Here is a 27,225-nt window from a genome sequence, read left to right as displayed (position 1 = left end):
TATAGCCGCTTTGTGTAGGTTCTTGGTACTGTGGTTATACATCCACCCACATACATTGGGGTGAGGCGACGGGGCCGCTTGAGTAGAGTTGTAGTATTGTACTTACACCTCCACCTACATACATCGGGTGAGGCGGCGGGGCCGCTTTGTGTGAAGATGGTTATAGAGGATCGCATCTTAAATCCTATAAATGCTATTGATAGCTCTTAATAAGTTTTCTCTAGTTTAAACGGTTATCTATATCATGCTATTGTCGCCCTGATTCATCATATTCATATTGTATTTCTAAATTCTTAAATTGGTGTTTGGTTTTCATACTAGTACTATTCGACGTTACTAGCGTCCCTTTTGTCGAGGGAGCTGCATCTTTAAATGGATGCATGTGGTTCCACAGCAGGAGGTATTGATTAGTGATAGCAGCACACCTTCTTCCCAGCTGACTTGGTATGGCCCACTTCATCCCGGGGTCATGTACCTTATGTACTTCGTATATTCTGTTTGAGGTATAGCCGGGGCCTTGTTGCCGGCATTATCATTGTACTCTTCATTATTTATTGAGGCTCCGTAGACATAGTGTGGGTTGTGTATTGGTGCTGGAAAAGAAAAAATATATTATGTTGTGGTTGTATTATTTATCCATTTGAGACTTTAAAAATGATGAAACTATTGGAATGAATTGGTATTGTAGACGTGAACACCTTTTTGTCTAATTAATGAAAATATGTATTATCTACATTCGTGGATGAGTTTGGGTAGAAGAAAATCTAACAGGCTTGCTCGGTCGGGTTCACTCAGTTAAGCGTCGGTCGCGCTCCTCGATTTTGGGGCGTGACAGTTTATATTGACGATATGCTAGTTAAGTCCCTGTGAGCTGAGGACCATTTGACACATTTGCAGGAGACCTTCGATATACTAAGGAAATTGAACATGAAACTCAACCCGGAGAAATGTGCATTCAGGGTCGGCTCGGGCAAGTTCCTCAGCTTTATGGTATCAAATCGGGGGATCGAAATCAACCCCGATAAGATCAAGACAATCGAAGATATGACAGTCGTTGACAATGTTAAGGACGTACAAATATTAACAGGGTGTATAACCGCCCTAGGCCGATTCATCTCGAGGTCTTTAGATAGAAGTCACAGGTTCTCCTCACTGCTCAAAAAGAAGAACAATTTTGCATGGACCCCGGAATGCCAACAAGCATTGGAAGAATTAAAGCGGTACCTCTCGAGCCCGTCACATCTTCATACTCCGAAATCGGACGAGCAAGTCTACTTGTACTTAGCAGCCTCTGAAATTGAGGTAAGTGGGGTCCTAGTTCGAGAAGAGCAAGGTACGCAATTTCCTATTTACTATGTTAGTCGAACTTTAGGTGAGGCCGAGACCCGGTACCCACACTTACAAAAATTAGCGCTTGCCCTAATAAGCGCCTCTAGGAAATTAAAACCATATTTTCAGTGTCACCCGATCTGTGTGGTGACTACTTATCCCTTTCGCAATATTTTGCATAAGCCCGAACTTTTGGGCCGATTGGCCAAATGGGCCATCGAGATCAGTGGGTACGACATCGAGTATCGACCCCGAACGACCATCAAGTCTCAAATCTTAGTGGACTTCGTGACTGACTTCACGCCAGCCCTCATACCCGAGGTCGAAAAGGAACTATTATTAAAGTCGGGCACATCATCGGGGGTGTGGACCCTTTTCACATATGGCGCTTCGAACGTGAAAGGGTTCGGGCTAGGCATCATTTTGAAGCTGCCCACGGGTAATAAAATTAGACAAACTATCAAAACTTCCAAGTTAACTAACAATGAGGCCGAGTATGAGGCCATGATTACAGGTCTCGAGCTAGCTAAAGGTTTGTGAGCAGAGGTCATCGAGGCCAAATGTGACTCCCTGCTTGTGGTGAATCAAGTCAACAGAACCTTCGAGGTTCGAGAAGATTGAATGCAGAGGTACTTGGACAAACTACAGTGACTCTACATCGGTTTAAAGAATGGACCCTACAACATGTGCCTCGAGAACAAAACAGCGAGGCCGATGCCCTTGCAAATTTGGGGTCATCAGTCAAAGACAACGAGATTAGCTCGGGGACTGTCGTGTAACTTTCAAGGTCAATAACCGAAGAAGGCCACGCCGAGATCAACTCCACAAGTCTGACCCGGGATTGGAGGGACAAATATATCGAGTACCTAAAGAACGGGAAGCTTCTATCGGATCCTAAGGAATCGAGGACTCTACGTACGAAAGTCGCACGATTCACATTGGACAAAGATGGAACACTATATAAAAGGATGTTCGATGGACCATTGTCAATATGTTTGGGACCAGGATATACTGACTACGTCCTATGAGAAATCCATGAGGGCACCTGCGAAAATCATTCCGGTGCCGAATCATTAGTTCACAAAGTCATCAGAGCAGGATACTATTGGGCCGATATAGAAAAGGATACAAAAACGTTTGTTCGAAAGTGCGACAAATGTCAAAGGTATGCGCCGATGATTCACCAAACCAGAGAGAAACTCTACTCAGTCTTATCCCCATGGCAATTCATGAAATGGGGAATGGATATCATCGGCCTTCTACTATCGGCCCCAGGTAAAGCTAAATTTATTTTGTTTATAACTGACTCTTTCTCAATGTGGGACTTCATCTGGGACCACATTATATGCCGATTCGGGATGCCTGCCGAGATCGTATGCGACAATGAAAAGTAATTCGTTGGCAGCAAAGTGACAAAGTTTCTCGAAGATCACAAAATAAAAAGGATCATGTCGATGCCATATCATCCTAGTGGGAACGGACAGGCCGAATCGACAAATAAGACTATCATTCGAAATCTAAATAAAAGATTGGACGATGCTAAGGGAAAATGGAGAGAAATATTGCCAGAAGTCCTTTGGGCATATCGAACAATGTCAAAATCCAGCACGGGGGCAACACCGTTCTCTTTAGTATATTGCGCCGAAGCTCTGATCCCGATTGAAGTCGGGGAACCTAGCGTCAAGTTTCGATATGCAACGGAAGAGTCAAATCACGAGGCTATGAATACAAGCCTCGAATTGCTAGATGAAAAACGGGAAGCCTCCCTCGTTCAAATGGCCGCACATAAACAACGGATCGAAAAGTACTACAATCGAAAAGCCAATCTTCGACACTTTAAAATCGGGGACTTGGTTCTGAGGAAGGCCACATTCAATACTCGAGACCTAAAAGAAGGAAAACTTGGCCCGAACTGGGAGGGACCGTATCAGGTCCTCGATATCATCGAAAAGGGATCCTACAAATTTGGCACGATGAACGACGAACAATTACCAAATAATTGGAACATATCACTCCTCAAACGATATTACTGCTAAGGTACAACCTTCTCCATTTTCGTTTATATTTTATACTAATCATTTCCAGGTGTTTAATCAAAGACACCAAAGGATTCTTCAAGCACAAAGTCCTTAGGTCTGAAAGCACACGTTGCACTCTTTTTCTCTTAGACAAGTTTTTGTCCCAAATGGGTTTTTCCGGCGAGGTTTTTAACGAGGCAACCATTGTTCGTGCTAACTTAGAGTCATTCAATAGTATCTGAGACTCCTTTACAATCAACCTCGAATACTGGAGGGCATCACCCTCGGATAGTTACAAGGAAAATACTTCGTGTCGACAGGGTCTCGATAGGTAAAGGACTAAACGGTCAAATGAACTGTGTCCATGTAGATTACTCGAGCCCTAATGGCAAAATATGTACCCATGTATAGTCTATTGAAAGAAATATTTTTCCTTACCAGATGTTCCATGCCTTTGAGAAATTTATACTTTAGAATTTCATACTTATTATTTATTGTGAAAACTGGCTTAAGGGTCGATCACAACTAAAGTTCAAGCAATTTACCCTATACTTGGGGTCTGCCGTCCAAAAAATCGACATGATCGAATTACTAAACCTCAAAATCGTAAGACCTTAAAAAGGCAATCCTCGATTTTATAGGCCACTTCCACCCCATTCGGGGACTCACACTTCGAACGAGTTCGAAGTATAGTAGGAAAACAAGCCTAAGAGGCAAATCCCAAACTAAAGGCTACAGCCAAATTAACACGGTTCGGAGACATCCGAATTTCGTTATAAAACAGGCCTTTAAATATTCTCATAAACAGGTTAAAAAAGGCAACCCTCGGCTGAATTACTAAGGGCCTCGATAATATCGACCTTCGAAAACCCCTAAAGGGTAGTGAATTGTTCGAACTCCCGGACAATTTTGTGCTAAGGAATAACAAAGCAAATGATTTCGATAACACCAATCCTCGAAGAACCTAATGGGTACAAATTTATCTCGTGCTAAGGCCTGACAATTTTTTATGATTAATTTTTCATGCCGAAAAAGGGGAAAATCCATTCTTTTGAGGCCATATCGGCCTAATTCAAGAGCCTAAGGGCCATTTTATTTTTTGAGTTCGAGAAATCGTCCTTGCTCAACTAAAACCTAAGGGTCACTCTACTTCGAGTTCGAGCAAGTACTTACTCGATTTTAAAGACTACACTAGTCCGACTTCGGTCTAGTTGCCTAAAGTCCCAAACTTGTGAGCAAAATCTCCATAAGGCACGAAGGCATGAATGAAATAGAATTTTCACGAGACATGAAATAGAATAAAGACAAGTCAAAGAGAAAAAAAGATCTTTTATCTATACGAAAATATTTACAAGGACCGATCAGGGGCCCGCACAAAAAATCAAAAAAGAAAAAGCCTAAGATTCCTAATTTTCTTCAGGGGCAACTTCTTCTCCATCGAGGTACTCCTCATTCTCGGACCCTCTCTTTCTGCCATCATCATGATCATCGGAAGAGGCTAGCGCTCTAGCACAGGTCGAGGTAGAAAATTGAAGGCTCAATTCATTTCTTGTCATTTCACTCCAAAAAACGAGGGGACTATCTGTATACGATTAAAATCGGGCCCACCCGATTTTACTATTTGACCGAGAACGGGAGGTTACATCGAAAGGTGGCCTCGTAACGGAACAGACTAAATCACGAGGATAAGGTACCGAGTTCAGAATCGAGGTACATGTCGAGATCGAGGCTAGTAGCGATCGAAACCAAATGAGACAAACATCGATCAAGATCGAAGATAGCACAATAACAGAAAGGCGAGATATCTGTGACTGGTCGAGGATCATGGCGTAAATCTCGGAACGGATCAAATCAGAAACGGTTAATTAGCTAATCATGGGATTTTCTTTTGTAATTAGAATTATACCATAAGTGGAATTTCTCTACTATTTAAAGGGTGGTTCTAATCATCTGTAAGACACATTATTCACAGATATCAAAGCAATATAATTCTCTTTCTCGTTTATACTATTGTTCACCAGTTTGTTATATTTTGATTGTTCTTACATCAACTAGTTCGAGGGTATCCAAACTCGAGGGCTGAGTTCCATTCTAACACTAGTTTGCTTTACTTTATAGTTTATTTCTGTTATTAATCTTCATATTTATCAATTGGTATTAAATGAAATCACGTGTCCTTAGAACCACATTATAAGTTTAATTGTTATCCAATTTTAAGGATAAACAATTATATAGCAAGGAAAAAATCCCAGATCGTTAAACCTTTTGCCCACTAATCTGGTAACCCCAAGTTCAAAAGTTCAAGTTGCTTCTTTAAACATTGATATTGATTCCCCGACTTTAAAGATAGCACACGGCGATTTTCGGGATACAACAATTTATCACGCCGCAATATCTTGAAGTGATTGTCGCAATTTTTGTCTGTTCTTCTTTATCTCTCTAAAGTTGACATTCTTATTTTGTAGTAGAAGATAATCTCAAAAGATTGAAACGTTTTCGGATTGTTAAGTTTCGTGAATGGGTGTGAATCAGAAATGAAATTAAGAGAAACCTTTTGAATTGCAGTTCTTCATCTCACTCTTTCATTGTCTATAAATTTAAAGGCTTGACCTTATTTTTCAGACATAGAAAATCTGAAAAAGTTCTCCCATCTTTTCTACATAATTGCATTGTTTTCCAAATAAACAAAAGTGTAAGTGTGATTTGTTCCGTTTGTTGAGTTCTGAAATTCTGTAATTTCGATTGCCAGTATTACAGAATAGTTATTTCGTTCTATCCTAGGAGGAAGTAATCCATAACCTTGGGCAACAGTGAGGGGATTAAATTCCTTAAGGACACACAAGCAACTTGTGAGCTCGGAATTATTTTATATTTTGTTTATTAAACTAACGTCTTCTTATTTTTTTGGCTTTGAATCAAAATACTAAGAGCCATATGTTTGTCTGATTAATAACAATGATCACTTTCATATTATGAACTTTGTAAACAGTTACATAGGTTGAGTGTCTCTACTGTTTTCTGATCAAGTCGATCTTGTTGGCGTTAAATCGATCGAGTATGCCATTCTCTAGCGAGGATCAGTGGTTTCTTCTAGTGCAATAGTAGTATTTTATTGTTGCACAAAAGCATTATTCGTGTTGCATGCGTACGTTCTAAAATTGATCTCCTGTAAATTAATCAGTTATTTTTATCCTAACTAATATCTCAATGTTTATATGACAACAATAAATTAAATGGATTCCTTAATTAATGCTATTTGTTCAGATCGAAAATTCTCTTTCCTTTCAATATCAGACAAGGAAGGAAAGAGAACCAAACTAGACGAGAAACTAGATCAACTGTACCAGATCAAATTTGGTTAGAATTCTAGTTGGAGTAGTACAAGATGTTGACTGCCACAACCAAAGTTCTGATGATACTATACATGCCAAAGCTGAATGATCGAAGAAGAAAGCATGCAGCTAGCCCATCTCGTCCAGGATAAGATCTTGAATTCACTGTTGACAATATATATATTTCGATCGATTATGATTTTTACTTGTCATTTAACCAATGACTATTCGCGATGAAATGTATTCAGTTGATTAAAACTACAATTATAATTAATATAGATGTATGTATATACGGAAAATAAAGGAATTATTATAAAAAGAATAGCTATTTGAATATGCTATATAACTGACACCATATTAGCTATCGTACCATCCTTAATTTACATAAGCTACTAGATATATAGGAATATTATACATCCATCAATTCAGAGTTATTAAGACTATTATTATCTCCCGAGTAAAGACCAAAACAAAGCAGTCTTAATTTTTAACTGGTTTTAATTGACTTCGCACTGTTATTGAGAAAAGAATTAAAATTATAAGTGGTTTAGAATTTCTTGAGATAATTAATATGCATGGTTATGTATTGACTTTATAGTTTTTGGAAAATGCACAACAATTAGATTGAAGTTATACTGAGAAAGGAATGCGAGTCACATTGAGCATCTCATGGAGTATAACATGTTAAAAGAATTTCTTTGAACTTTTTCTTATTCATTTTAAAATAGAGTATCAGCAGTTGTTCCAATTTCCAAACTTACTCAATTCATGTTAAACAAACAGCAACTTTGTTTTGCTTACTTCGTCAATGAATTTAAGCTCAATGCAACGAGGTATAATATTTTTTAATACCATCACGTCACTTGTAAAATAATACTCTCTCTAAGGAGTAAGAAGCAAACTTTTACGATAAGTATTAATCTGTAAATAATAATTAAAAAATACTTACTGTTGGTTGTATATATAACTTTGGAGTATATCCTTAATAGAAATTGTATAGGGTGAAATATGGTATAGGGTGAAATATGATATGACACGTGGTCGTCTAAAAGGAGGACACTTGGAACCCAAGACGGGATGGCCGAAGACCGAACGTGGCCATTCCGCTTGTCACTAGAAAGGATAACGTTCATAAAGGTGTGTTAAATGCTCTGCGCCCGGTAGCATTTAATAGAAAATATTCTGTAACATTAAGAACGACCGTCCGTTACAGAGAATTTTGCATTTATGCTCACCGTTACGTCTTCATCAATGACCCTCATAATTGACATTAAAGAATGGCACGATCCTAAGACCTTATTCCCTAGATATAGCTATAAATAGTGAGCTTAGTTATCATTGTAAAGAACACGATTTTTCTGGCTAAACATATACTACATTCTATACAAAACTTAATACAATCTTACTTTCTTGCTTTTTTATCTCATCATTATTGTGTCCGAAAATCTTATTCCCAGAACTGTCATATCTGCTGTTTCATCTACATTTCAAGGCAAAGTATTGTACATTTCTTCAATTAGTGCATTATTTCAGGATCAAATTAGTTCACTTGTCTAGAAACCACGTATAAATTCAACTATACTTTTTTACGGATAAACTGTTTGGCGCCCACCGTGTAGCCTAGACAGTCGTGCAATTAAATTGATCCTTGCCTTTTCTACTAACGTGATTTGATTGTTTTGTCTTAGAAAAATTCATAAAAAATAGCAGATAACACCGTTGACAACACGCACAACCCTACGAGAGCAACATGCAATCATTATAGACCATCTCACGCGGTAGGATCAGGGTATGACAGAACTGAAGCAGGCGCTATCGGGGGCTTCGGATAATGCAAACAGACGAGATCCAATTCCTCCCGGTGTTCCCGCAAACCAAAAGACGCAGAGAGTTAACAACAACATTCCCAGGGGCGAAGTTTGCTCCTATGGGACTGGGGGAGCAGATCCGGTCTCAATAATGAGCGACCCGTTCAAGAATGAACTTTTACGGTTTATGAGGGAAGTGAACGCCCGCAAGGACCAAATTTCGGGCGGGCGCGCTGCTAATATTAAAAGGCCCGGACGCAAAAAAGTATACTCAATTATCGTAAAAGCGGAGCGCTGCACCAGAACTAATCCTGAAGCGGTTCAGAATGCCTGAAATGCCAAAGTATGACGGGACTTCAAACCCACAGGAGCATATTACCACCTACACTACGGTGGTAAAAGGAAATGATCTAGCTCCTCACGAAATTGAATCTATGTTGCTAAATAAATTTGGAGAAACTCTCACGGAGGGGAGCCCTAACGTGGTATTCATTATTACCCGAGCATTCCATAGATTCCTTTGAGATGCTCACAGATTCTTTCATCAAGGCTCATGCCTGGGCCAGAAAAGTACAATCCCGAAAGGTCGACATATTCAGGATCGCACAGAGAGAATCTGAATTATTAAGAGAGTTTATTACCCGATTCTAGAAAGAAAGAATGTTGCTCCCGGTTGTCCCGGATGAATGGGCAGCTGAAGCATTCACCAAAGGATTGAACCCGAGAAGCTTAGACGCCTCCCGTAAGCTGAAGGAGAGCCTGCTTGAGTTCCAAGAAACAACTTGGGCAGATGTCCGGAACCGGTACGAGTCAAAGATAAGGACCGAAGATGACCAGGTCGGTTCCACATCATCAGCCAAAGGGCGGGAGAAGATCAGAGAAAAATCAAAGGATGATTACGACGCGGACAGACGGACTTCGAGGGGCCGATTTTTCCCTACGAGCGGACCAAAGGCCGTGGCAGAAACTTTCGGGTAGCAAACAAGTTCATCGCTGATAGAGGGACCGATCGTGTTCGTATTAATACATCACTCCACGACAAGGAGACGTCGGGGTCTCGAGATCCTTTTTACCCCAAATTATCGGAATATAACTTCAACGTCAGTATAGTAGAGCTGGTGGCAGCCATGAGAAACATTAAAGATGCACGATTCCCGAGACCTATGAGATCTGATTCCAGCCAGAGAGATCCCAACTTATGGTGCGAGAACCATGGGACGAGCGTTCACTAAAAAGGGGACTGCCGGCACCTCTAAGAGGAGGTGGCAACACTATTGAAGAAAGGTCACCTTAGAGAATTCTTGAGTGACCGATCTAAGAACAATTATGGTCGTAATAGAGACAACGCGGAACTTCCGAAAGCAGGAGAAGAACCTCTACGCCGAATGATCAATATGATCTTCGGGGGGAATGAGATTAACGGGGTAACCTTTTCGGCAGCAATGAAGACGAAAGTATTAATAACTCATAGTAAAATACTCCAGGAAAATGATATCACTTTCACGGAGGAGGACGCACACGGATTGTTGTTACCACACAACGATGCACTGGAAATTTTTTTAATGAGTTAGATTTTAAGATTAAACGTGTTCTAGTGGATCCAGGAAGTTCAGCTAATATCGTACAATTGAGAGTATTGGAGCAAGCTAAACTCACCGGAAGCATTATTCCGGCAATAAAGCTCCTCGCTGGATTCAACCTTGTGAGCGTGACGACCCGGGGAGAGATTTTACTGCTCACAAACACTGAAGGGGTAATAAAAATAACTCTCTTTGAAGTAGTAGATGGTGACATGGGATACAACATCATCCTGGGAAGGCCATGGTTACACGAGATGAAAGTTATACCCTCAACATATCACCAATTTCTGAAGTTTCCAATGCCCGAAGGAATCAAGCAAATAAGAGGTGATCAACCAGCAACAAGGGAGATGAATGCAATCTCAGTTTTTAGTAGCAAAGGGAAGGAACACACGGCATAACAATTACAGGAACCAACACGTACTCCCGAGCTAGAAGGGGTTAGCCTGGAAGCAGAGTCGTTAGAACAATATCAGGTGCCAAGATATTTCCAAGTTCTAGAAGAGATGGACGCAACAAAGTCCACAACGGAGGAACTGGAGCAAGTTGCATTGATCGAGGAATTCCTAGAGAGAAAATTCCATTTGGGGACAAGAATGCACTCAGAGCTCAGGTCTGGTTTTATTGAATTCCTTAAATTTAATGCTGATTGTTTTGCATGGTCGCACGAGGATATGACAGGTATCCCGACGGAAATAGCCGTGCACAAGTTGAGTTTGGATTCCAACGTACCTCCGGTAAGGCAGAAGAAATGCCCTATTACTTAGGCCAGGAATAAATTCGTCAAAGAAGAGGTAACCCGCTTGCTTAAAATTGGTTCGGTCCGAGAGGTAAGATATTCGGACTGGCTAGCCAATGTAGTAGTAGTTCCTAAGAAGAACAATAAATTTTGCATGTGTGTAGACTATAAAGACCTTAATAGAGCGTGTCCGAAAGACTCGTTCCTACTGTCAAATATCGATCAAATGATTGATGCCACGGCCGGGCACGAGTTGATGAGTTTCCTCGATACTTATTCCGGGTTAACCAAATAAAGATGGACCCGAAATATGAGGAAAAAACTTTGTTTATAACAAATTTTAGTACATATTGTTACAATGTAATGCCCTTCGGGTTGAAAAATGCCGGAGCCACTTATCAACGACTTGTAAATAAGATATATAGGAAAGAATATAAAAGTTTATATAGATGATATGATCATTAAGTCTTTGAACGCATGTGACCATCTTAAACATTCGACATCCTGACGAAAGCATAACATGAAACTTAATCTCGAAAAGTGCGCGTTCGGGGTGAGTTCCGATAAGTTTCTAGGATTTCTGGTCTCACCAAGGGGAATTGAGGTAAACCCCGACAAAATCAAGGCTATAGAGGACATCCCGGATCAATTGTCGAATGAAAAGTAAGTCCAAAGGCTCACAGGAAGATTAGCAACTTTCAACAGGTTCATTTCCTGATCATCGAAAAAATATCATCGCTTTTTCACACTGCTCAAAAAGAAGAAGAATTTCAAATGGACAAGGGAGTGCCATCAGGCTCTGAGGGATATGAAGAGGTACTTATCGAGCTCTCCATTGCTCTTAAAACCAAAAGAAGGTGAAACATTGCTAGTCTACCTTGCAGTTTCAGAAGTTGCAGTAAGTGCGGTTTTAGTCCAGGAGGACCAAGGAACGCAATTTCCCATTTATTACGTTAGCAAAATTTTAACGGGAGTAGAAACTCGCTAACCACATTTGAAAAAACTAGCCTTAACTCTCGTAGTCGTCGCTCGGAAGCTAAGGCCCTACTTCCAATATCACCCGATAATTGTGGTGACTATTTTTCCTTTGTGGAACATCCTCCATAAACCCGAGCTCCGGGCAGATTGGCCAAATGGACCGTCGAAATGAGTGAGTTCGGCATAGAATACAAACCAAGGACAACAATTAAGTCGCAAGTCTTGGCTGACTTCGTGACCAATTTTAGTCCGAGACTGCTGCCTCTGGCAACCAAGGAGGCAGTAATGGTGTCGAAATCGACATCGGGGGTCTGAACCTTATTTATGAACAGATCTTCTAACGTAAAGGGGTCTGGACTCGGAATAGTCTTAATCACGCCTTCGGGGGAAACCCTATGGCAAGCAATCAGAACGATCCTTTTAACTAACAATGAAGTAGAGTATGGACCTTTGATTGCAGGGCTTTAATTGGCCCGAGGACTTGATTCCGAGGTTATCAAAATTAAATGTGACTCGCAGCTGGTGGTAAATCAGGTCTACGGGAATTTTATACCAAAGAAGAACGTATGCAACAATACATAGTAAAGGTCCAGGCTCTTTTAGCGCGATTCCGGGAGTGGTCAATCACTTACATCTCGAGGGAGGATAACGCAGAAGCGGATGCATTAGCAAACTGACGGAAATAAAGGGATCGTAATCTGGGACGGAAGTACAATTGATGAGCTCAGTCCTGGATACAGATGGTTACTATGAGGTAAATTCGACTAGTCTGGTATGGGACTGGAGAAATGAAATAATCAACTATCTCGAGCACGAGAAGTTTCCTCAAGACCCCAAAGCATCACGGGTGTTACGCGCCAAAGCTGCACGATATAGCTTCAAGAGAGGCCAATTGTATAGAAAATCCTTCCATGGCCCGCTGGCCCGATGCTTAGGAGTGTCAGAAGCTAATTATGTCATAAGGGAAGTCCACGAAGGGATATGCAGCAATCACTCAGGCGCAGATGTTTTGGTGCTGAAGTTGGTATGGGCGGGATATTACTGGCCCCGCATGGAACAAGACGCCAGATACTTCATTCGAAAATATGATAAGTGCCAATGCTATGCACCACTAGTACACCAACCGGTAGAACCCTTACATTCGGTTCTGTCCCCATGGTCGTTCATGAAATGGGGGATGGACATCGTCGGACCGTTGCCACCAGCTCCCCGAAAGGTAATATTTCTTCTAATTTTGACTGACTATTTTTCTAATTGGGTGGAGGTAGGTCCTTATCAGAAGATTGGAAAATGCGAAGTGGTCCATTTTTTTTGGGAAAATATATTTGCACGTTCGGAATACCAAAAGAGATAGCATGTGACAATGGGCCACAATTTATCGGTGAAACAATTACAAAATTCCTCGAAGATTTGAAGATAAAGAGGATCACATCTTTTACTTATCATCCATGTGCAAACGGTCAGGCGGAGTCGACAAACAAAGTGATTATTCAAATCCCCAAGAAAAGGTTGGAAGTAGCAAAAGGCAAATGACCCAAAGAATTGTCCGGAGTTCTATGGGCCTACTAAACAATGGTCAAATCGAGTACTGGAGAGACTCCTTTTTCCCTTGTGTACGGCGTTGAAGCCCTAATCCCGGTAAAAGTAGGTGAACCCACTTTGAGATATTTTCGGGCAGGTGAAGAATCAAACAACGAAGAGATGTTAATCAACTTAGAATTGCTCGAGGAACGCAGGGACTTGGCACATGTAAGAATGGTAGCTCGAAAGCACAGAATTGAGCTATATTATAATCGAAGAGCCAACTTCCGTTATTTCAAAGTAGGAGACTTAGTTTTAAGAAAAGTATCCCAAAATACCCAGGAGCTCAACGCATAAAACTAGGTCTAATGTGGGAAGGTCCCTACTGGATTTCAGCTATCACTAGGAAAGGTTCATAGGAGTTGGAGAACCAGAATGGAGACAAGTTGCCAAGCAACTGGAACGTGGCACACCTCAAAAGATATTATTGCTTATGAACATTATTCGAGCGGAAAGTATGTGATGCACTCTTTTTCCCTTCGTTTAGTTTTTGTCCCAATTGGGTTTTTCTGGAAAGGTTTTTAATGAGGGAGCAATAGAAAGCATACTATAAAGACAATAGTAATAAGACCTTTGATAGCAAGGCAAACAAGCAAACTTACACTTGGGGGCGATTAGATAATCTTTGGTTCGATAGCAAATTCCCACTAGGGAGTTAAGTTTGTTACCGAACAAAGGTTACCCAACCGTTCACGAGCACAAACTACTAGAGGGTTGTTATATATTCCTTCGCTCAATAGCATAAATTCATGAGGGAAAGAAAAGATGTGTTACCAAGTTGAGGATTATCTAGCAATTCATTAGTGAAATCTTCGAAGATACAAGACTTCCAGTGTTCCAATTCGCACTCTTCGCATTCGAACACTGGGGGGGGGGGTGTATGGTATGAGGATATGACAACAACGACTCCCACATCAACTGGGGAACGAAAATCCAAAAACTAAACGCATCATCGGGACCTGGGACTGCGCAGCCAGCCCCGTAGAAACAAGTTGTACAAGATAGCCACAAGTAATGGTAATTTATTTTCAGCACAACAAATGCTTATGTATTATTTTTTGAAAATAGAAGGAATAAAATGAAATACTTTTGTTTTTATCTTGTTTCTTGCATGGACGATGAATAAACTTTGTCATTTGAAAGTTAAACAAGTACTTTATATGTTAGTGCCATAATGAACAAGAGACGTCCTCTTCAAGAGCCCCGTAAACATAAGAGGGCCCTATCTTATAAAAACCCTCACGTTAAAGGGTTGGTTCCAAAAGAATCTATGCCCGAAATAAAAAAATGCCTTCGGGAAAAAATACACCCGAAGCCACATATGAAAAGGACGCAAAAAGTAAACTTGCGCAAATACTTATAGAACCCCTAACTAAAAAGGGATAATGTTCAGAACCAAAGTGCTTCGATGTAAACACATTCGAGACTACACAAAGTAAAGCGCGAACAGAAAAACGTGCATAGAACTCTCGAGCAAATACAAATACTAAAGACTTGCATGGATATTCAAACGAAAATAAGACTCAAACGATACTTAAAACAAAAATATGACTTTATTTACAAGAACGTGCCACAACGGTAAAAGTTCAAAATAGGAAAAGAAAAGAAAAGCTAAACTGCAATGCCTCCGGATCTAGGAGGAAGAGAAGTGTCCCTATTCCCGGGAGAAGTAGGTGGGTCCACAAATGGCCCGACGTTTTCCCCAGTTTGATCTTCAGCATCGTCACCTTCCGATCCCTCTTCAGTTTTTGAAAACTTTGAACCGGAACCAGCAAAGTCAGGGGTATCAAACTGCGCCGGGAGTCGATTTTTAGCACCTAACTCAAGCTCTCAGGCCTTAGCAATTTCGGCATCAAAGTCGATGATACCAGCTTTGGTCTCTTCCAAGGTTTTTCTCCTCATTATGTACATGGCATAAGTTTTTTCAACAACGAGGGAAGCTGCTCGGTGCTTAAGTTCTTCTTTGAGTTGAGTAACCTCGGCAGAAAGGCTTTCCCGAATGAACCTAGCAGATTTAGGCTGACGTCAAGGTCGCGGACAGTTGAACTAAAGAGCGTATTATGCTCGATAGTTTTCTTATACTTCTCTTCTAACTGGGCGTGTTTCGCCCCCCACTGTATCAAGCTCTTCAAGTTTGGAGTTCAGGGCTGCTTCTAAGTCAGTCACTTTTTCGATAGTAACAGCTTCGTGCTCGGTTGTAGCAAGAGCGACGTCCTGGACTTCAGCCCATTTGGCCTTAGCTTCATTAAAAATAACCCTCAACGGGCCAATTTCTTGGCTAAGGATTACCACTTCTTGCTCGCTTTGCTGCAAACGATCCTCCAAAACAACGCCCTCAGTAGCTTTGTTTTCCAGTTCCAAGAGGCGGAGAATAATTTGGTCTTGTTCCACTAAAAGCTGATTCCGTTCAGAAGTAAGATCTTCCTTCTCACGAATCAACATTTGAAGGCCCTCAGAAGGAAGAAAAGAACGTACCGTTGCGACGAGAGTGCCTGAGTCTTTTCCCAGTCTTTTTCTAAAGCCAAAGGCTTCAGATAATTAGCAAGCTCCACCGGCCAGGATAGCAAGTTGCATCCGGTAAAGATATAAAGAATAACGTTCCTCCTCCTTTGTGGATCTTCAGAAGGGGCGGCATAATTTTGCCCCAAATTTCCATGAACTGGGGATTGTGGAAGAGGAATACCTTCTTCATGGTCAGATGCGGCCGATGGAGGTGATGTCGCAATTGTTGGTGGAATAGTGGATGAAGATTAAAGTGATGCAGCAGTTGTTGGTGTTGGTGAAGGTGAAGATGAAGCTTATGGAGTTGAAGAGTGAGAAACATTTGCATCAAGTACACTAATGGTTGTTGGATGCTCGCCAACCAAAGACGGCAAGGACCCGGTACTCAGCCCTGCATCACTGGTTACAGTAATTAGGGACCGAAAACGGGAGTTGGCATTTTCTACCAAATCAGATTCTCTCCAAAGTGTCGAGATATCGTCTTCAGTTGGTGTAACTATCTCAACAGGTCTAGCATCCTGTTGAGATGATGAGGATCATCGCCTTTTATGTAGAGAAACTCCCTCATCACTAGCTTCTTCTTCATCATCAATCATCACGATGTCTATGACCGGCCCAGAAGGAGGACTAGTCGTCATCACCATCGGAGATGACTCGGGGGCATCAGTCTTTGCCCTCTTATTCTTTTCCCCGGCCGCGGAGGAACGTCTTCTCTTTGGTTGCTTATCCTCCAGCCAGGGACTTTGTAAAGAAGTATTTGTGCCCGAAACAGGCCCGGAGATGCCTGTTCAAGTAAGTGCTTCCTGAAGCAGCCTCGCTGCATTAGCAGGATCAGCCAAAACGTCCTCCTCGCAACAGAGCCAGCAGGTAGACCTAATTTCGTGAACAAGTGAAAAGGGGTCAACCAAATTCTCCATATACAAAAAACAATGGAAGCAAGGTAAATTAAAATTACCATGATTTTGGGCCTTCCACCCGTATTTGAGGGCCAGTTCTTTCCACAAATGAGTTTTGGGCGTCGTGATGTCCAAGATTTTTTGAACCTACCGGTCCAAACCTTCCACCACCGGTGGGATCCATCGAGTTGCTGAAACATGCGAAGGGTGAATAATTGATACGGCCATAAAGTAATATCTAGTAAAATGTATACTAAACAAAGAGCTTACGAGTACGGTTCCAAGCGACCGAAAATGATGAAGTCGTTGTCAGAATGATGTCATTGGTGGCGACTGTAACAAACCGTTCTATCCATCCACAGTCGTTGTCATCATCCATGCTAGACAACAAAGCATGGTGGCCACGCTTGCAGAGATTTATCATTCCCCCGTGAAAGATTTTGGGAGAATAAAGATTCATCATATGAGCTAAGATTAGCTCTTCTCAAGTCTCCTGGCACAAACATCAAAGACATGCGACCGTCCTCCACACTGAAGGACTTACTTGTGCCAAACACACTTGGTAGCGAAGGAAAAACTCCGCAATCACGGAATCAAGCTCTCCGCTCAAAGAAAACACACCCAAAGTAAATGGATACGTGTAAAAGTATGTAAAACCTTCCTTGGGAAGGGTCACTCGCTCCGATAGATCAGGAGCTATGATATCCAACTCATGGCAGCGACAGTCTTCCTACACAACAAGAATACTGGAAGGACGAATGGAAGAAGGGTACCTGCTAACAACCCATTTACGAGGGTTAACAGTAGGAAATATTTCTTCAAGGTCCTTTGTGATACTGAGTATTCTTGGGATGATGGAACCCACCATTGGAGGAAGAAAGTCCTCGGCTTTGTTCTTGTTCATTGAAGAACCAGCACGCTTGGAGGAAGAAGCCATTGAAAAAGAAAAAGGAAAAGGTTTTGTGTTTGAAGAGAATTGGAGAAAGGATGGAAAACAAATATGCAAATCGGAAGCTCGAGAAATTATGAAACGCAAAGGAAAAGAATGTTGCGTATAAGTAAAATTTTGGCGGCTAAATTCATGGTCATGATTACCTCGATAATCAACAAAAGCTATGCTGAATCATGGGGTGATGCATGTTCGGGGCATTAAATGCGGAGAGACGTGCATCTAATCAATTGACAGGAACCTTCAGAGGGAGTTATAGTAATTCCCGCCAAAGGTATTTCTATCAACTTCCCGGTAACACAAAGTTATGTCACCGTAAAGCAGGGGGACTATCTGTATAGGCTGAAATATGATATGACACGTGGTCGTCTAAAGAGACACGTGGAACCCAAGTCGGGGATGGACGAAGAAACGCGGTCATTCCGATTGTCACCGGAAAGGATAACGTTCATAAAGGTGTGTTAAATGCTCTGCGCCCGGTAGCATTTAATAGGAAATATTCTGCAGCATTAAGAACGAAGGCCCGTTACGGAGAATTTGGCATTTATGCTCACCGTTACATCTTCATCAATGACCCTCATAATTGACATTAAAGGAGGGCACGATCCTAGGATCTTCTTCCCTAGACATAGCTATAAATAGTGAGCTTAGTTATCATTGTAAAAGACACGATTTTTCTGGCTAAAAATATACTACATTCTATACAAAACTTAATATAATCTTACTTTCTTGCTTTTTGATCTCATCATTACTGTGTCCGGAAAACCTTGTTCTCGAAACTGTCATCTCTGTTGTTTCATCTACATTTCAAGGCTAAGTATTGTATATTTCTTCAATTATTGCATTATTTCAGGATCAAATTAGTTCACTTGTCTAGAAACCATGTATAAATTCAGCTGTACCGTTTTACGGGTAAACAAAAATATATATTCTTAGCCGCTCCAAAAGTAATAGTCGATATATATATAAGGCCGCATCTGCGATGGATGTCTAGCGGACTACGGACTACCGCTAGAGTGTAGGCGGGCGGTAGTCCGCACGGCCATCCCAATCTAGCTATTTGGAATTAACTAATTTAGTCAGTCCGAGAGATCACCGGATTAACGGGAACTGAAATTGTTTCGCACCTCAGCTGACTTTTATATGTCCAATGAGGTTTCCACCAGTTAAAGATCTATATATATATATATATATATATATATATATATATATATATATATATATATATATATATATATAAATTAATTTCGATCAACGGGCCAATATTTTATTTTGTTAATCGTAGATATGGCGTGGGATAACCACTTTTTAATATGGTATTTAGTTTTTATCCAGTATTTTTAATGCTGAGCAAAAATAGCCACTACTCTATTAAAATTAATACGAAAAGATATTTTTACCCTTTCTTCATGAGTGTTGTGTAAATATTAAGGACATGGTGCCCTTAACATTTACACTGCACACATGAAGTTAAGGACGCCATGTCCTTAACAGTTACACTGCACATATGAAGTTAAGAACATGATGTTCTAAAATTTAACAACGGAAGGTGCAAATATAGAACACTTTGTCCTTAATATTTATACATCATTCATGAAATTAATGACATCATATCCTTAATATTTACACATCACCCATGCCTAGCACATGAGTATTTCGTTCGGGCAGATAAAAATTTATTAAGTACTGGCTAAAGAATAAATATATTTTAAATAGTGACTAAAGATTAAACACATCTCTAATAAGTGGTTAACTGTGCACTTCCTCTTCTTAATCAGTAAGTAGACCGGACTCCGGCGTGACCTTTTCTTTTTCGGGTCGGGTGTAAGGTTATTGGGCCGTGATGTTCGCGAAGGGCCTCGGCATCCATTATCACTAGTACATACCAGAGAGTTGAGCAGAGAGAGAGAAAAGGAAAGAGAACGGATGACGACGATTCGTAGATTTAGCTGCAATGACCTTCTCCGCTTCGCCTCAGTCAATCTAGATCATCTTACTGAAACTGTAAATCACTTAGCTCTCTTTTCTCCTGTTTATTTTTTTGCTAAATTTCGTGTTCTTATTCTGAGCGAAAACTGCATGATTTTTAGTGTTTTCTGGATTTGAAGCGAGTTTTAAGGTAATTTTTGTGGACTTTTGGATTTTGAAACTAGTTTTTACATGAAATTTCGTGTCTTTTAGAATTTTACTAAAACGAGGTTTAACATGATTTATAGTACCTTGCCATATTTGAACGAGCTTTAACATGCTTTTGGTTCTTTTTTCAGATTTTGAAACGAGCTTTAACATAATTATAAGTACCTTATAAAATTTGAATGAGTTTTAACATGATTTTTAGTGCTTTTGTTAGAATTTGAAACGAGTTTTTAACTTGTGATGTAGTTCAACATGTCATTTTACATGACATACATGGCAAGATGGCCGGACTATTTCCACGTCGCAGAAGCTCCTGGTGGCAGAATCATGGGATACAGTGAGTCCTTCTACTGTAGATTTTGAAATAAATAGCTTTTTAAGGATGATTTTAAGTTGGTGAATGATGCTTATTTAATTTACAGAGATTGGGTAAATTAGATACTATCAAATGCGTGCTGGATGCGTTGAAATAATTCTTTAGTGGTAGGTAGGCGTCACGTTAGTAGGAGAGTAGATTCTTTTAGGAATATAGAAAATGTTTGAAGATCAAGACAAGAGTTGCAAGAATGAGAAGTAATATACCCAAAGAGAGTGTTGGCGTAACTGGTAAAGTTGCTGCCATGTTACCAGTAGGTCACGGGTTCGAGCCGTGGAAATAAACTCTTGTAAAAATGCAGTGTTAGGCTGCGTACAATAGACTCTTGTGGAGTTGTTGTTCGGCCCTTCCCCTGACCCCGCGCATAGCGGGAGCTAGTGCACCAGGCTGCCCTTTATACCCTAAGCTCTCATTTATAGGTCATGATTTCACAAGCCCGATGGTGTGGTTTATCGGTTAATGACATAGGTGAAAACCATGGGAGAGCAAAGTTCAAATCCCAATAGAGGCAAGGGACTTAAGTAATTTTTATCGATTTGTCTAGTCCCTGGTGGGAAAGGGATCTTTGGAGCAGCGGTAAAGTTGTCTTCGTGTGACATGTAGGTCACGGGTTCGAGACTTGAAATCATCCTTATCCTTGCATTAGGGTAGGCGTCCTACAACACAGAACCTCGGGGTGCGGCTCTTCCCCCTTCCTGCATGGATGTGAGATGCTTTATGCATAGGGATATCCTTATTCTAGGCCTTGGTGAGCAAAATTATCCGGTATCTATGTTGGTGGGAAGTAATAAGTACCCCGTGCAATAAGTAAGGTGTGTGCAAGCTAACCTAATCACTGCCGTTGTCAAGGAAAGAGCAAAATAGTTCATGATTAGACAATGAAATTCAATCCTTATTTATTTATTTATTTATTGAGAATCGTTCTACTTCAATGATGACTTAAGTGCTATCTTAACTCATCTTTTAGATGGTTCTATAAGATTCTGGTGCATTTAAATTTGCATAACTTTTCTTTTCAATATTTGAATTTTATTGCGTGTAATTATGAAAGCTTGTCATTTAGATCAGAGTAGATGATGGTGTCTACCATATTCTCCGGTCCTTAAGTTGTTAGTTGCCTTGTACTTGACTGATTATTATATGTCATCTTAGGTCTTCCCAAGATGGTGACATTCAGAAAGTAACAAGGGTTAGATTAGCAAGCTTCCTCTTCGTTAATGCTATATCATTCTAAAATTAGTAGTAAGGAGTACTGATCTGAGCATTGGCTGCTCGGATCAGAAAGTACATTATTTGTGCAGCTTTAGGTGGATTTTATAATTGTAGCCCCATAGACACAACATTATTTTGCTTTTCCTCACAAAATCCTTGGGTTAATATAGATGCAAGTAGCCATTCTCTTGGACTTCATTTGGTGAAAAGGATTCATTTACAATAGGTACCCTTTAAAAAAAAGGGTTTCATTTACAAGTTGTTACTGATGTCTTTAAAATATTATAGACAGAAACATTTGTGACAGAGCAGCTAGAGTGTCGATTATGTGGTTTGGTCTTAGTTTGGCTACTGTCTGATACATTCTGGTTCTTGTAGACTAGAAAAAGAGTCCAGAGGTGGATCCAGGATTTAAACTCTATGGGTTCAACCTTTAAGATTTTAGCATTTAACCTATTATACTTTTAAAGTTATGGGTTCATATCTACTATTTGCTGCAATTTTAGTTGATTTTTACTTATAAATTCATACTTTGCGCCGAAAGTTATAGGTTCAATTGAACCCGGTTCTGTTGTATTGGATCCGCCCCTGCAAGTCTGTCATCTGTGTTTCCTAAAATTACTCACAAGGAACATTTGTTTCTTTAACTAATGTCTAGTTTTTTTTTTTTGGATAATGATTAGCTAATGTCTATTTTTTTATAAGGTAACTAATGTCTAGTTTATACGTGCAGTTATGGGAAAAGTTGAAGGGCAAGGTGAATCTTGGCATGGCCATGTCACTGCAGTAACTGTGGCTCCTGAATATCGGAGGCAGCAATTAGCCAAGAAATTGATGAACCTGCTGGAAGATGTCAGTGATAAGATGTAAGCAACTATACTGTGGGAAAATTTTTTGTTGCTAGATCCTATTACTGAGAGATTAATGCCTGTGATAACTAGAATCCCGGAAAGAAAAGCAAATTCAGAATGCCACTCAGGTTTAGATTAGAGGGAGTGTGTCCATACATAGCAAAATTGTAGTCCTTTCATGAATCCCGGTTGCATTTTCTGAATTCATCTTTTCAACTTTATCATTGTGCCGTTCCACAATTTTCTTTTATGTTTAGATTTCCAGAGTACCATGGAGTTGTATTAATTTTAACCTGGTATGCATAGTCTGTTTACGGTTCATCCTCTTGTCTGTTTTAATCTAGCTTGTGGTTTATCTGTCTAGATTTTCTAAAGAACATGTCAGTCTTTTCTACCTTATGGGTTTACCTCCTTATATATCATTGTAGCTTCAGAATAAATTTTACAGTGTGAGTGTTGCTCTTATACATGACTACATGTTTAGTTGATTGAATGAATACATAGTAACAGTGTACACTTGTGCAAGTAATGCAAGGTTTTGGGCCTTAAATGCAAGCTATGCGTGTCCTTTACCTTTTTTTTTGGGAATACAATTGCAATTTTAGCCTTCTGGGTGCATTTAGAGGGTGTTTGGATTGGCTTTTAAGCTCTTTTTAGCTTTTTTCCGTGTTTGGCTATAAGTTGGAGATATCCAACTTATTGCAGCGATACATTGCTCATGGGCTATAAAGAAAGACAATAATTTTGTGCTCTTTCTTAGACTTACGCTAGAGGCTCCAATGGAAATTCAGCTTTTGCTTGTGATGATTTAGTAAAAACATAAATTGCACAAGTTGAAGATAGAGTCATAGAGATATATTATTACTGTAGTTTCTTTCTTTGATGTATTTCGCCTGCTAAAATTTTTTCACCTGCTAGATTTGAAATATAAATTCAAAATTTTCTTTATGTGGTAAAATACAAACTCATATGACACTTATCTCTCATTGTATTTTTTAATTTATTGGCTGTTTTCGGGGAAACTGCATATTTACATACAAGCTTTAGTCAAAATTTTTCCGAAGTTACGGATCCATTTTGCCGACTTCCCTTGCCTACATTGTTCCATCGACCAGAGGCTGTTCACCTTGGAGGCCTGATGCGGTTGTTCACCGAAGCTTTAGTCAAATTATGTTATTTAAATAAATCCTTTGTATCTGTTAAAATAAGTTTATCTAATCAATTTATAACTTAAAGAGAATAGAGACTCATATTAATTTGGAGTCTTTGAACTAATCCAAAATTAAAAATACTACAATAATTAGCTTATTTTTAGTTTAACAGTTTTGAAGGTATTTCAATCATTTTTAACAGATAAAACACTTTTTTACCAAACACATCAACTGCTTATTTTCAGTTTCAGCACTTTATCCACCTATTGATAAATTAAGCTCCAACACTTATTTTAAGCTAGATGATGTGGGACCTTCTCTGTATTGCAGTTTGTTGGATACTGGAACCGGCATCCTATTTCCCTGTTTTGTTATTCCAGACATAATTAGGTTGTCAGTTCATGTGATCGCACAAAAGTTGAGTGCGAAGTGAATACAATCAGATCAATTTCGTCTTAGCATAACTTTTGACCTTGTGGAGTTCAGCTTTGCTTTCGTTTTCTAATACATATTGGCTACTTAGGTTCTCCAGTCTTTCCATGATGATGTGAACCTTAATGCGATGAGAGTAGAATGAGATTTGTAACTTGCCCTCGTTTCTGGGTCCTCCTAGTAGTGTTTAATGTTGATTCTTATTCAACTTAATTATAATGAATTCGTCACTCCCTTTGTGTGATGGCATAAAGCTAGTATTCAGGTGAGAACAATAAAGTTTGTGTAAACTTTGCCGATGTTTTGTGGCTACTAGTTGAATTAAGCCTTTTAATCTTGTGAATTTTTGTCCAAGCTTCGCACTAAGGTGAGCATTGTTGTGCAGTGATAAGGCTTACTTTGTGGACCTGTTTGTGAGAGCATCAAATACGCCAGCCATAAAGATGTATGAGAAGGTAGTAACCTTTCCTCAGTACCCTTGTTAGGAATTGTATCAGGGTGAATTTGTATTCTTGTCACTAATCCCTTCAACTGTTTCTTCTTTTCCAGCTCGATTATGTAATATATAGGCGAGTTTTACGTTATTACTCAGGGGAGGAAGATGGTTTGGGTGAGTTGCTGCATTTAGCTATGACATAGTTTCTATTCTGCTGTATGATTTCATTGGTATGACCCTTGTTTCTTCTTTGCTGTTCCAGATATGAGGAAGGCTTTATCGCGAGACATAGAAAAGAAGTCTATCATCCCGCTTAAGCGGCCAGTAACTCCGGATGAATTGGAGTATGACTGAGTCAGTAATAACTGTTACCATGTGTATCTTTCAACAAGCTATGTTCAGGCATCAAGAAGTCCATCTGAAAATGTGTTAAGATCAGGAGTCCGGGCTCTTGTGTCTTTCTGAAAATGGATACATTTTATTTTAGTGCTCTGCCAATGAGTAAAGATATTTTGGGTTAGACATGTTGATCCTTTGATCATTATATTATGTTTAAGAACATGTGCTAGAAATCTGGCCTTGTGTTTTGGCTGCAACCGCCGGAGCATATCGTGTGTGTATTGGTCAAGACGTGTTAGCGAGTAGTTTAAGCAATGAAATGCGTGCCCTTTTGGTAAGATTGATTTGAAATTCTATGAGATCATATGAAGCTCATAACTTGACACAATTTTATACTAGATGGATTTTAACGATTTTTCGAATATTTTGAAAATGGACACGAACCAAATAATGTTAAGGCCATCTCCAACTCCATTTTTGCCTCCAAACTCCGTTTTGGAGTCAAAAATGGAGGAATTTTGCTCCAAATTTGCTCCATTTTGGAGAGTGAATTTGGAGTGACACTATTTATCAACTCCATCACTATTCTCTATTATTTTATTATTATTTTTTATTATTTAACCCTTTTAATTTATCATATTATATATACGTAATTATATTTATGTAATATCTTGATAATATTACTTTTACATTTTAGTTTTGGCGTATAATTTTGATAAATTAATTTTTGTGCATATATTATTTTTATGTAAAATTATAAGTTAATTTTATTACTCTCTCTGTTTCAATTTAGATGAGGTAGTTTGACTCGGCACGGAGTTTAAGAAAAAAAAAAAAGTTTTGAAACTTGTGGTCTTAAAAACTTAAGGGATAAAAGCTTTGTGGGGCCATGACATTTGTGTGATTCTAAAAGTTTCTCATTAAGGGTAAAATGGAAAGTTTAAAGTTGAATTATTTTCAAATTTAGAAATATGTCATTTATTTTGAAACAGACTAAAAAGGAAAGTACTTTATCTAATTTGAAACGGAGGGGTATAAGTTATAATTTCATAAAAATATATATAACCATCAAAAAAATGAAAGGTGCAAATATAAAATACAAGATGTTGCTAAAATTGAAAAGTAAAAATTAAAAATACATTAAATTTAGAATTACATTAAAATTAAAAATACATAAAAAATTGAAATTACATTAAATAACATAAAAATTTAGTAGGGACTTAAGTCGTTTTCAGATAGACCAAAATCATTAAACTACATGTTATATATATTGAATTATCTTGTATCTCAATGATTTCACTTTTATTTGAATTATCCATTAATATGTATAAATCTATAATATTTGCATACAAATTATATTATTTAAAAATTTATGATATAAAATAATTTTATTTTAAATGATTATATAAGAAAGAAATATGAATTATATTGGATGGATATGTAAAAAAAGAAAAAAAGAAAAAAAGATAGGATTTGTTTAATGGAAATAAGAAAATAAAATTCAAATAAAAGATAATAAGAATAATATAGAAGAGAGAGGAATATAAAAAAAATATTTTTTTTTGGAGTAAAAAATAAAGTAATGATTGGTGTTAGTTTACTCTATTTTGGAGTAAAGATTTGGAGTGAATGTGGGAGGTGCCCTAATATCTAGGTGCAAAATAATATTGACTGCACTCTACATAAGTCAGTACATAAATCAGCATGCGTAAAGTGGAGTATTGAATAAACTTCCGTCAAAAAATAGTTTTTCTTTCATAAGTATCAAATTTGAAAGTCTCAGAGTTTGTTTTTAAATTCACAACTATTAATCTTTGACTAAATTATAAGTAATAATAATTATAAGATGCAAAAAGACACATCTTCTGACAAACTTTTACTTAATTTTACAATGTTCCAATACTTAAATCAATCGATTTCTTCTTCAAATTGCTGTGAGTCTTACTGACTTTGACCACCTAGCTCTAACCAAGAACTTTAATAATGCAAATTTGTTTATTATGGAATAATTCAATAGTTAAGATGTCACAATTCGAATTACATATAACCTGAAGAGAAAGAAGTTTGACGATACTCCCACCACCATAGACTCAAATTATGCTTTTACACACACATATATATGGGGCAGAGCGGACAATGTAAATAAATATTGCGATAAAGTAATATGGTGGCTTAGCCAACCATAATGCAGAGTAATATAAAGGTAAACTCGAGCAAGAGTAAAATAAATATAAACTTGATTGTTATTTAAACTGAAAAATTGATAATACAAGCTAAAAACTTATATAAATATACTAGAGAGAGAGGGAGATAATTCTTTCTCAAAATGGTAGTGTAACGTATGTGTTTTACAAGTGATAGGGGGTTATTTATAGCCAAAAACTAAAAATTATATAGTGTGTTCTAATGTCATTCATGATGTCATTAGGAGTAAGTGCTAGCTAATGTCAGGGATGATGTCAGTTGTGATGTCAGTGTGATGTCACGCTGATATAATTTCTGATTAATTTTCTCAGAACATTAATCATAAACTGATGATGATTATTTCTGATGATGATGATTTTTCAGACGAAGATACTT

The 27,225-nt window shown here is 38.8% G+C and overlaps 1 protein-coding gene across 1 annotated transcript; it reads left to right on the top strand.

Annotated features, from left to right (window-relative positions):
- Positions 1-19,446: 19,446 nt before the first annotated feature.
- LOC104097008 (N-terminal acetyltransferase B complex catalytic subunit NAA20) lies at positions 19,447-24,983 on the top strand. Its single transcript, XM_009603506.4, has 6 exons — positions 19,447-19,716; positions 20,095-20,185; positions 22,170-22,302; positions 24,256-24,325; positions 24,420-24,480; positions 24,569-24,983. Exons 1-6 carry the CDS (start codon positions 19,639-19,641, stop codon positions 24,658-24,660), a joined length of 525 nt encoding a protein of 174 aa, XP_009601801.1. The 5' UTR covers positions 19,447-19,638; the 3' UTR covers positions 24,661-24,983.
- Positions 24,984-27,225: the final 2,242 nt, after the last annotated feature.

The sequence above is a fragment of the Nicotiana tomentosiformis genome, chromosome 6 (assembly GCF_000390325.3).
Source record: "Nicotiana tomentosiformis chromosome 6, ASM39032v3, whole genome shotgun sequence".
NCBI classification, from domain to species: Eukaryota; Viridiplantae; Streptophyta; class Magnoliopsida; order Solanales; family Solanaceae; genus Nicotiana; species Nicotiana tomentosiformis.
The sequence above is the reverse complement of the archived record's forward strand: the minus strand, read 5'-3'. Positions and strand labels throughout refer to the sequence as shown.